General features: G+C 37.5%; 1 protein-coding gene across 5 annotated transcripts in view; it reads right to left on the reverse strand.

The window, feature by feature from the left end:
* The window catches only part of MAP3K4 (mitogen-activated protein kinase kinase kinase 4), a 107,161-nt gene that overhangs the window by 59,084 nt on the left and 35,294 nt on the right, over window positions 1-12,783 (reverse strand). For all 5 annotated transcript variants that reach the window (XM_063307803.1, XM_063307814.1, XM_063307795.1 and 2 more), the window contains exon 2: window positions 156-346. In XM_063307803.1, coding sequence (XP_063163873.1) covers window positions 156-346 — 191 coding nt within the window. The remainder of the gene's footprint in view (window positions 1-155; window positions 347-12,783) is intronic.

The following is a 12,783-nucleotide window of genomic DNA, read 5'->3' on the forward strand; positions in this document are numbered from 1 at the left end:
ATCTATTCTCCTTCCTCCCTGCGCACAGAAACAGCTCATTTCTTAATTTTCACTGCATTGAATAAAAGTATCCACTTTATTTGCCTAATATAAACATACCGGGGAAATGACAGTAGATTTCAAGCAGAATACAGAATTACTCACTGCTGACATACCTTTCAAAGCAGAACGGGTGGTAAGTTTCCCAGTGTTACTTTTCAGATGTTTTGTTGACATGCGTTTCATCTGCCGTGGTGTGCTAGGAGGGGAAGTTCCATAGAACGTTTCAGGATTTGCTTCATCAGACAAGTCTTCAGTATCAGATTCAGATATCTTGCAAGTAGCATCTTCAAACCTGCACTCTTGCCTAAGTATAAGCAGTGAAGGAAATTAGGAATTACAGGTCAGTTTACAATCCCCCCCAAAAAAGGGAGAAAAAAACCCACCCAATCTAAGTGTTTTCATCTCAGTATCATGATCTTTCTGTACCTTTGCCACTCCTGTGAGGTATACAGCAGCTCTCCTAAAGCAGTTTTTTTTCCCTCAGTTACTAGTAGTGCACTACTTTCCTATCTTTGCTTGGAAAACCTTGCAGATTAAATTTTATTTGTAAAAAATAGCCTCCACTATCACTTGACTGGACAAAAAAGAGCTGGACAAACTAGTAATACTATCAAAATTACATCATAAATTGCCATGTATATATTTGCATCCATTAAAAAGTGAATCACATAATAGCACAACACAAAGAAGTGCGTATACATGTTGAAATATGCATAACTCCATTACACGGACATCTGTAGCAAACTGAGCTTTTGTCAAACATGCATCATGATACCATGATGAAGTGCTGCCCTTACATTATTTGCTTGCAACATCACAACACGAAAATAACGGAGGCGGTTTGCATTGCACCCCTGTGATGAACATTTCATCATTTGATCCCTCTTCCACCAGTTCTGTGGACACCAATGGCACATTAATTGGTGAGCAATCATTTACGGGCCACTACTTTCTACATACATGCAATACAGACTTCTTGTCTCATTGGGAAAGATAGCAGGTACCAGTATCAAGAGATCTACCACCCTCGACAAACGTAAGAATGTATGGGATATGTATCTAGAGCAGTGTTTCCCAACCATGGCAACTTTAAGATGGGTGGACTTCGACTCCCATAATTCTCCAGCCAGTCAGTGCAGTATCAGGGCCTGACAAATCTCAGTTGGCCATGTACTGAATTACTTAATATAAATGTGTCCTAAAGGGGGTAAGACAGAAGGTAACAGGTCTGATTCCCTATGTGAACAGGCTGAATGAGCTTAATAGGGAGAACTGCTTCTGAGTAAACATTCTAGTATTTGAAGGATTATCCTTTACATGGAATAAAATTGTTTATGAATTGGAAGACAGGACCTAGGCCAATAAATTCACAATGCAAGAAAGGCTATTTTGATTAAACATTATGAAAAATCTCTTCGTTATATCAACTGTTTAACGTTGAACAACCTATCCAGAAATACTGGAACCCTTTAAAATGTTTTTCAATGGAGGCAGAATGGTTACTTAGCACAAATGCTGTAATAGTTAAACTCCTAGATGGGTTGGTATTGGATTAGATGAACTTCAAGGACCCTTCAAATTCTATGGTTTTAAGAACAGTTCAGTACAGAAACCCCAGATTTCATGTTATTGATCCTGTTTCCTCATTAACATGGTTTTATAGTAAAAGGCCTTGGACAAACATCTTCTCGTCCCTGAAGAGCAGTTGCAGTCAGCACACATAACACTGGGCTAAGTAGAGCAACATTCTGATTCGGTACAAAACAGCTTTATATCTGGTATAGTACATACCTTCTTTCTGAATTGGAGTAGGTAGCACAGAAAACTCCTTACTGCTTGGAAAGAAGCACAATCTTTGGAAGGAGGCTATATACTGTATGAACATTTGGTAGCTCAATCTTGTGTTCTAAAGAATTCAAAGCATGGGATATGAAAGTGATGTTGCAGAGTGCTGGAAAGCATTTGGCCCAGAGAGATCAGAAAAATCACACGCCAAGCATTTCTATAAAAATAAATTTATTTACAGAAAGCACAAAAACATATTTATAGGCTTGTGTATTCACACACGCTCAGAGCTGAGAGTGGGAAGCTTACTCAGGCTCCAAGGCTAAACACTAAACAAAAGCCTGCAAGCTGCCTTCCCCTCAGGCAATGCAACTATAACACCTAAACTGAGGACAATTAAATTCGACCTCTTCACCCGGCCAGAATTTGTTACCATAGTAATCTTAATTTCTGTAGCAGAAAACAATATACCAACAAGTGATTGCTATGTAAATCCCTGGCATAATGAAGACTTCTGGGGAATTTTTAATACCTTTGTGTGTGTGCGTGTACACACAGTTAGAAATTAAGTCAATCCAACTCATTAGAACAAAGATTAATGTCATTTCATTCTAAATCTCATACTGTCTTTAATAATTTCTAAAACAATAAAAGCCAACACAAGACAATGGCAAAGTGTTAAGAAATGTGCATTTCTAAAATATATCTACTCCTATATTTTCCTGCAACTATTGAACCTATAGTAAAAGGGCAGGTGTCATTAGGGACTATTGGCTTAGCAGCAGCAAAGAAAACAAAAATTAATACATAGATGGAAGAGTATACTTTTCCCTACTGTACTTCTTGTGGCTATGAAACAAGAGAAGCCATTCTTGCCTCTATTCCAAATTCCATATATTTTAGTTAAAACAAGATTTTAACTTCTGAGAGACAATACTAACCTTTCCCTATGCAACAAGAACTATGAGGTTATATAACATTTAGTATATCACAATGTAAAATTTGAGTAGTTGCCGAATTTTCCAAGAGATTAAAAATGCAATCAAAATGGGATACAAACAAGATCTTCGCAATCAGATGTAGAACTGACACTAAAAATAAAACATCTTAGGGTTATTAAGGGGACGCGGTGGCGCTGCGGGTTAAACCACTGAGCTGCCAATCGGAAGGTCGGTGGTTCGAAACTGCATGGCGGGGTGAGCTCCCGTTGTTAATCCCAGCTCCTGCTCACCTAGCAGTTCGAAAACATGCAAATGTGAGTAGATCAATAGGTACCACTTCGGCGGGAAGGTAACGGCGTTCCGTGTCGTCATGCTGGCCACATGACCCGGAAGTGTCTACGGACAACGTCAGCTCTAAGGCTTAGAAACGGAGATGAGCACCGCCCCCTAGAGTTGGACACGACTGGACTTTACGTCAAGGGAAACCTTTACCTTTACCTAGGGGTATTAATGGCATTACTGCATCTTTCAATAAAATCATCACCTTAAATTAGCCAATTTACAATTTACCTGATCAGAAAATGTAGAATTTCAACAGAAATATAAACTAAAAAACACTATATTATGCATGTGACACCCATTTTAAAAAAAACAAATGGAAAGAACAACAGGAACTATTTTACCTGAAGGAAATACTGCAACAACGTTTTAAATCACTTATAATATTCTTTGACTGACAAGAGAAAAATCACTGTTAGTATGTCTAGGCCTCCTTTGGAATTTTAGACAGTTAATTTCTTTGATTAAAAACATTTAGTTTAATCCTCAAGATTAAAATGCTTTGGGGTTTTTAAATAAGCATATATGATATATCTGACTTTAAATAGTGCTAATTTAGTGGGGGGAAAACCTCACCCTTTTAGAAAACTGAAAAGGTTAATGTGACTTTCATTGATAAATAACTGTAATCCCTACAAAATATCACTACTGATGTTTGAAATACTGTCAAATTTAAGCCATGAAAAATAGCTAAAAGAGCAAGTTGTTTTATGTCTGAGGAAAAAGGAACTGATTTGTAATGTCACCATCTGTCAAACTAATGAATAAGGGAGAAAAATGTATCTACTCCATCATGATAAAATCAATTCAGAACTAATAAGAATCTGTAAGTGCAAAGCATAGTCACAGCTGAGAAACAGGTTGATCTGAAATAGAAAGATGTCAGTTCTAAAGGAATTACCAATTAACCCAGAATGTGAATAGACATTCAGCAAATTACCTTTGATTCCAAGCTTGGCTACTCAATCCAATGCTAATATATGCAAGAATGAGAATGAAATTTATCTGGCTTGCTTTTTCAAAATTACTAAGCACACAATTCAGCTCTGCGAGTATTCTCTCTTCTGGTGGTCTCTCGCCCTCTCTTAATATCTGAAGGAAGAGGCTCTCTCTGGTCCCCGTCCCTTAAGGAATGTCACCTGCAGGGATCCTGAGGTTGGACCTAGCCCCTAACTGCCTTGGGCCTAATTTGTTTTGCAAAGCCATTAAGACGTGCCTGTTTCAGGGGACCTTTGGAGTCGTTTTAATTTCTCCTGCTGAGGATACTGTTATAGTTGTTCTTTGGCATGTGGGATGGTATTTATTACACTGTAATAAATAACTATATTATTTTGCTCATACTGTTATATTTAATTTAATGCTATTACTATTTAAGAGGTCTGTAAGCCACTCAGTCACATTTGGAAAGGCATATACATAGTAAAATACATATATATGTATATACATACAAACGTTCATATGCTGGGGAAGTGTACAGAAAAGTGTTTGTATTATATTGCAAGTAATATGCACATTAAATTACAAAACTCTGCTTGCAAAAAGCTCATACAAAAAACCATATTTAAGAGAAATCTGCATGCATTTCTTTAAATTTAAAACTCATGTAAAGATGGAACAATACAAACTTAAGTCCAAAATATGTCTGAAAGCAAAAGTAAAAGATTTGCTCATTCTTAAGTAAGGTCTTCTCCTTTTTTTAAAAAATGAAAAATTATGAAATACCAACTATTTAAGATTTGTTGGTGAAAAAGCATGAATGATTGTATGAACATGAAAATAGCTCCCATATACACACTTTGTGATCACTGCCACTTTTCGTTCTTCAGATTTATTGGAAGGATCATATATAAAATAAAAAATAAAGGTTTTGTTCAGATGAGGTAAAAGCCAGAGACAAACCCTGACATTAATTTTTTTAAACAAAGTATATTAAATAACAGAAACTTCTCTGAATAAGCAACTGAATTATTAGAAAACAATAAAATGAAAGATGTGTTAAGTAAAATATAACTTTAAGATGACACGACCAAAAAAAAATCCAAATTTCACATGATCTGATACAATAAACATAATTTGCTGAACAAAATTTCCTTTCAGTGTATAAAGAGCTGATTTAGCCAAAATTTCTAATGGAAACAGTGATTGAGCATGCAGTTGCAAAAAAGACAAGTTCTATGCTAGAGATTGCTAGGAACGGGTTTTCTCTATAATTTTATAACACTGTGGGATATGATCATGCTTAGAATACCACATCCAGATCCGTTTAAAAAGGCACTGTAAAACTGGGGGGGAAATACACAGTGTGTGTGTGTGTGTGTGGCAAAAAAAAGCACGCAGAGCACAGCTTCTGAAATACTATCCAATCCTTGAATAATAGGTCTGCTTTGGGTCATGTGACTGGAAGAGGGGGCTTAGAATGGCACAGTCAATAACATTCCAATCCACTGCCCTCTTCCATTGGGGGATTTTTTTCTGGAATTTTTTTTTCTGCACACCCAGGCTGGATCTAGCCCCTTTTCAAGCTTGATCTTATTTTTGCTGTTCCTACAATACCACATTTGGTCCTGTTTTAGAGTTATTCTGCTGACAGAGTCCCCAGCCCCCTTTCATAATTTCTTTCCCACATTCTGGTAGGGAAGACATACAAGACAGCCCCACAGAAAGTGTTCCACACTGTGTCACATACCTGGGAAGGGGAGGGAAGGAAGGTTAAATTGAGGAGTCAGCAACTGCTACATGACTAATTGTCCCACTGGGATGCATTTGGGCATTCCCCCCCCCCCGAGATTTATTATTTATTTATTATTCAAATTTAATTAAGAGATGCTTTTCTCTACAGCCCATGGCTGGCTCTGGCCAATTTTCAAACTCAGCCTTTCTTCTGCTGCTCCACCCCTCACCCCACCCCTGAAAACTGGTCCCATTCTGCTCAGTTTTCAGAGAATTATCTTACTGACGCTCAGAGTCCCCAGGTTCTTTACTTTACTTATTTATTTTAAGAATGATTCTTTTATATTTTTAGCAATGATTGTTTTTGTATATTTATTGTTTTATATTATTGAATGCTGCCCAGAGTCACTTCATGTGAGATGGGTGGTTATATAATTTTGAGAATGAATGAATGAATGAAAAAAATAAATAAATTTCCAGCATTCAATTGGTTTGCAAAGGATAAAAGGACCACTATAAACTTATCAAAAGATAGGAGCATCTTCTGTATAAAAATGCCTACAGTATAACATTTTCAACAGCACCCATCTTCCAATGTTCACAGAATTCACTTCTGTTACTTACTTATCTATGGATGATAGAGAAACAGGAATTAATATTCTTACCCAGGTGCTGGCAAATCTTTTGTTGATAGGTGGGCAACAAAACCACGTCCAGATTAAATTCCCACAGTAACATTCCAAAGTTGATTAGCTGTTTGCTAATAGTTCAAAAGGCAAAATATATTTTTACCCCAACTCCAAAAATACTTCCATTTTTTTTGCCAAAATAAATACATAAATAAAACATCCACTATAGTTCCTTTCTCTTCTTTTTACCTTTCCTAGATTTTCCAAGATGTGGACAAATCTTTGTTTGTTAAGCTCAGTTCAACAGACTAATTATCCAAGTGTTCTATATGAGAGAACACCTATAAAACATACTGACTTAGTAAAAAAGTATTTTAGTCTTTTTTTCCTTCCAAGAACAAATACTTCTTCCAGTGATGCATGTCAAACTATTTTTCAAAACTTGGGGAAATTTTAAAATACATTTTTGATAATGCATATATAGTAGGTCTAATGTTTAAAAAGAAACAATATAAAATTCATGTCCTAATTACATCCAAATGAGGCTACTGTAATGCAGTTTGCATTCAAAGAGGATTCAGAAACATTTGTTGGTTTCCAAATGTTTTGGAATGGTTTCCCAAGTTCAAAAGTGTATTTTTAAAAACCTATTTACAATGCTAAACTATCCATAATCAAACACATTGTTCCTTTCAGTCCTGGGTCCCACACTACATTCCTCTAAGACACTGAGCATGTAAAACACTGCCTTTTTACTCATGGAAACATAATTCTCAAATACATTGTCAAGGGGGGGTCTGGTTATCCCTGCCACCACTCCATTTTCAATGAATGGACAAAAAATGCTTGCCTATAAAGACATTTCAAGCAATGTAAGATGGTAAGACTGTTAGTTCAGTAGCAAGTTGATCTTTTTGTATGGTTCTCTGATCCATTAACACTCTTCCTCTTTCTCCCTCTTTATTTTAATGTAGGGATTTTTGTGACTGTTTTTAACTGTGAGCTGTTTGGATCAAAAGATGGATACGTCACCTTAAGCTTTTTCCTTAAGCTTTTTTTGTTCTTACAAATCCAAATTAACTCCTTGATTAATTCCAAGAGAACTATGCAATTATGAGCTAGAGTCAAATATACTTCTGGGAAAAGTGATTGAAAAAGTTGTGTCCTCATAGCTCCAGATACTTCTTGATAATATGGACTGTTTGAACCCATCTCAACTGGACTTTCAGCCAGAATATGATACGGTGATCTATGCTAGAAACTGAATGTGTGGAGTGAAACTCTACTAATTATCCTCTCAAGCACTTTCAACATTATCAGCCATGATACCCATTTGCTCTATCTGGAAAGACCGAATTTTCCTGTAGAGCTGTGTCACTAGGGTTCTACTGTTTAATGCCTAAGCCATCTACTGTGGTATCCTATAAGACTCCAGCTTGACTCCCATGGTATCCAATATCTACATATAATCACAAGGGAAAACCATTCAAAGCTAATGATACTCAAGTCTGCTACTCCTATCATTCAACTCCAAGGAGCTAATCTGTTTCCCTGAATGTGTGCTAAGTTCTCTAATGAGTTGGATGAAGCTGAAATTAAATCAAGGCAAAACTCCATCTTAAAGAGCAGGTCTTCCATCTAAAAGTGCCCTTGATGCTCAGCTGTCATTTGATTCACAAATAGTAACTATAGAAAGCAGCTTATTTCCACAATTACTACTACTGTGCCAAGTTGCAACTGTTTCTTAGGTGGATGGATTCAGCAAAAGTTATCCAAGAATTGGTTACATCCCATCCTAACTTTTCTATTATTGTCAGCCCTATAGGGCGGACCAGACTAAGAAACCAATGCCTTACATGTGTTTCCCTTCTCCCTCACTTTATCTTCATGTGAATTAGGGAAGAGCCCATCTGAGATGTTTTCTCAAGTTAGTTACTTGGATTGGATTTAAGCCACACTTGTCTGATTATTGGTTAAATAGGAAACTGGACTGAAATTCAGGTTATTTTTGATGGTGGTGTACTCCTTTTGAAAGTAAGGATCTTCCCACTTTTCTTCAAGGCCATTCTTTATTCCCTCTACAAATCAGAAGGTGGTAAGTTTTAGTTCTGCCTTAGCCAGAAAGCCAGCTGGATGATTTGGGGCTAGTCACTCTTTCTTAACCCTAGGAAGAAGGCAATGGCAAACCACTTCTAAAAATATTGTCAAGAAAACTGCAGGACTTATTTAGGCATTAGCCAGGACACAAGACTAACTCAGAGGCACACCCACACACACACAGTATACCTGTCAAAACCAGCAGATATGAAATGATTCTTGAGTCTTTGATGTATTCTTAATCAGAAGGTGACATGGTAACAAAAGTCAGTAAAAATGTATACAGGTAGTCCTCGGTTAACAAAGGTAATTGGAACTGGGAACTCCATCGATAAGCGACATGGTCATAAAGTGTGACGTCATGTGACTGTGTCAACTTACAATGGCAGTTCTGGCAGTTCCAGCTGTGGTCATTAGGCGCAATGTCACATGCTCGCTATTTGCGACCTCCTGCTGGCTTCCCCATTGATTGTCAGAACCTGGCAGTGAAGGTTGCAAATAGCAATCACGTCATGTGATCACGGGACGTTGTGACCCATTCTAACTGTGAGCCTGTTGCCAAGTGCCTGAATTGTGATCACATAACTATGGGGACGCTGCAACAGCTGCAACTTTGAGGACCAGTGGTAAGTCTCTTTGTTCAGTGCCATTGTAACTCTGAATGGTTGTTGAACGAATGGTTGTTAACCGAGGACTACCTGTACTTTCTGCTTGAATCTACAGTAAGGGGAAAAGAAATGTGTCCCAATTCATGCCATAAGCAGATTTGTTAAGCTACTTAAACATTTAACAGATTTCTGTGCCTCTGAGATCACCAATTAAATAAATGAAGCCCTTGGCATTTCTGGAAGCTCATCGTGTTCTCACAACATCAGAACTCTTAGTTCTTTCTAACAAGTATAATTAGAAACTGATAAATACAAAATTTGTCCTTAATAGATTTTCAACACAGTTTGAACTTCATTATAAAAGAATTTGTTTATTTAAAACATTTCTGCTCATTCTTCAGCCAAAAGGCTTCCAGATCCAGTTTACAGAGTAATAAAAATAAGAAAGTTCCTGCCATTAGACCCACATTCTAAAAAGACATGAGATGGAACTTAATATTGCTACTGAGAGAAAACTGAAATCTGGCATTGTCTCTTAATGTCTCTAAATTCTTTAATGACTAGGAAGATGCAGACATACTTCTCTCAGTTAAAAAAGAAGCCATGAAGGTCTTCTAAGAAACAGTCCCCTGGCAACCCAGGAGGCAATGGCAATCCACAACTGAGGTCCCCTCTGTAAGCAGGGACCAGCCTTCCAGTAAAACCAGCAACCAGTTTCTCACTAGTTGCTGTTTCTTCTCTTGTTGTGAACATATAACATTTTAATATTTTGAGTCAACAGATCGGAGGATTATCAAAAAGCCAGTAGGAAATTATACAATTCTGCATTAAGCAAAGCAAAAGAAACAATTTTCTACCCCCAATTTATCACAAAAGCTTCAGATGTTGCATGAGCAACAACTGCTCCCCCCCCCCACAGGTACAAATCCTACTGGAAGGAATTACAGCTGTATCGATTAATAATCCATAAAGCAGAGTATCAGATACAACTTCAAGAGAAGCAGAACTGCTGGGTGCATTTCTCAAAGCCCTTTCACCACCAGATGTTTCTCACCCCCTAGGCCTCTTCATGACACTCCTTAAAAGCTGACAGGGCAGACTGTTCTTTGTTTCACTAATGCTGTACAGTCATGTTTAACACCATGAATTTCTATTGCCCACGGAAGAGTAACCAATACTATTTACAAGACAAGAAGAAAGCATTTCATGGCATAGCTTTTTAACATCAATCACATTATCAGGATGTTTTATTAAGGCTATTCTAATTTAAACCAACCCTGTAAAAAAATTCAAATACTAACCAGATCCAACTTTGCTTTGCTTTTCAAGTTCAGACAAGGTCAACCAGATACTACCAGCTGCTGTGATTACTAGATTATTAATACAGTATTAATGGAAGAAAGGAGACCTGCAATTGAAAACTGCAATGTAGAGGGGTCCATCATGCCAGTCAGTCAGCTGTGCTGCCTGCCACTATAGAAATAAAAATAGAAAAGGAATGGTGTATTTTCAACCAGTTTTCTATTTTAACTCTTCTAACAGTTTATTAGCATTCCATGCCCACTAATTAATAGTGTTCATTATACTATTCTGGGGCCTTTCCCTAGAATTTCTGGGGTTATATATACTTCGACTGTCTTCCAAACCTGATGGCTCCATTCCTACTTGAAAGGGAAAGTATTTTAGCTATGTGAACTTCAGACATACAGGAAGTCAGGCAAGATGAAAAAAATCAAAATGAAGAAACAAAACGATAAAAATTAATACATAATTTAATTTTTACTAATTAAAACATATTTTTACTGGATTAACAAGAGGGCTTATTTAGAAATTGGCTTCTGACATAATTAGGAGAAGAACCTACACAAAGGAAATGATATCCTTCAGAGAAAATTGTGTTCTCTGTTGTGGCAATTGCTGAATATTTCATACGGGAATATTTCAAGGAAATACTTATCTATGTAATGTAACTAAGGCATACATGCTGATTTTACTACATACAAAGGGAAAGACATAAATGTAATTAAGGCTAAGCCACAAGGCACAGAGAACTCTATTACTGAGAAGGCTAAAAGTACAAGAAACAAACATTCTAGAAATTTGACCACTCATCTTCCTTATATTTTGGAGCTTCCTACCAAAAGTTTATCAGTGATCTTTATTTATATAATTTATACAAGCCATTATGGATTATAAAGTATACAAGTTATTTTTAAAGTATATGTAATTCAATAGGATAAAACTTTACAATTATAATTGCATCTCATAATCTTGCTCTTCAGTATAAGTTTCTGCTGCCACTCACCCAAAATTCCCCCCTGAAAAGAGACAGAGATTATACTGTCCCCAAATCATAGTAAACATGCCACAAAGGCCAATATTACTAGGTTATGTAACAATATAAACAGCTTTGACACTGTTAATTAACATACATGAAGACAACTGAGGTAACCACACAAAGCAAATACCTATCAGGCAACAGCATGAATTTCTCACTGAAGTGGCAATAATGATCTTGTGCTGGACATGTACCAAACAGACTCCAGCGCACAAATGCAGAATGCCTGTCCTTTGGATCTTTAGAGCAATCCAACTTAAGGAATCCGTGGATCTATTTCTTCAGGTTAATCATCACCTTAGTTCTTTTCACTGATCATCCATTATTTATCATATATGGAGCATGTTAATTAAAATTAAGCTTAATCCCCAGAACAATTCCAAGATTAGTCAGGGTTATCAATGCCCTACAAGAACTACACTCATTACAGACTGCATATAGGCTACTTACTGGGATATTGTGCCCATTAGAATTGTGACCATCCGGGTTTCAGGTCCGGCACCAGCTATGAACCCTGGGCAAGAGAGGTGGGTGGCTAGTCATGCTGACTGTGCAGCAGCATCCCTGGCTGAGCTGCTAGACTTCATCTTGGGGTTGGCAGCAAGGTTCTCTAGACTGATGGTACCAGGGGACTTCAAGCTGCCTTCTTGGGTTCAGAGGCAACTTAAAAGTTCATGGCTACCAAGATAATTCTGGGCTTGTCCCAGGTTATTAGAGGCCCAATTCATGTAGAAAATCATAAATTAGATCCAGTTTTCATACTGGAACAGATGTGACAAGATCTGAGGGTGGGAAAATCGTAAGATTACTCTGATTGCTATGAAGTTGGCTGGTGCCACAAGCTGCTGCAAGGATGGCAGACCTGTTTGATTGGTCTACCTCAGATACCTAATGGATCCATTTGGTTTCCATAGGGTGCTGAGAAATTTTCCAAGAACACGATTGTAAGTCCTGCTAAGCTTATTCACACACTGGAATAATAAGGCAGCAAGACATCTGAATGGCCTCTTCTCTTTATCATTACAGTTGCTCCTTGGTTTACTGAGGAATTCTAAAAGATTGACCAAAAAGACACCTAGAGTGCTGCTGGCAAAAAACGAACAGCAAATCTGACTGAACACAGCTAAGACCTGTCTTCTCTGGAACAGGAGGCCTTGGTCACCTCCTGTTTGGATTACTGCAATGGGACTACCCTGAAGACCACTCGGTAGCTCCAAGTGCTCCAGAATACAGCAGCTCAAGCAGTTAGAGGAGCTAGTCAGTTTGGCCATGTAACACCTCTGCTTCAAGAGCTGTAGTGCTTGGATGTTGCCCATTGAAATTCAGGGTGCTGG

Source organism: Candoia aspera, chromosome 1, assembly GCF_035149785.1.
Source record: "Candoia aspera isolate rCanAsp1 chromosome 1, rCanAsp1.hap2, whole genome shotgun sequence".
NCBI classification, from domain to species: Eukaryota; Metazoa; Chordata; class Lepidosauria; order Squamata; family Boidae; genus Candoia; species Candoia aspera.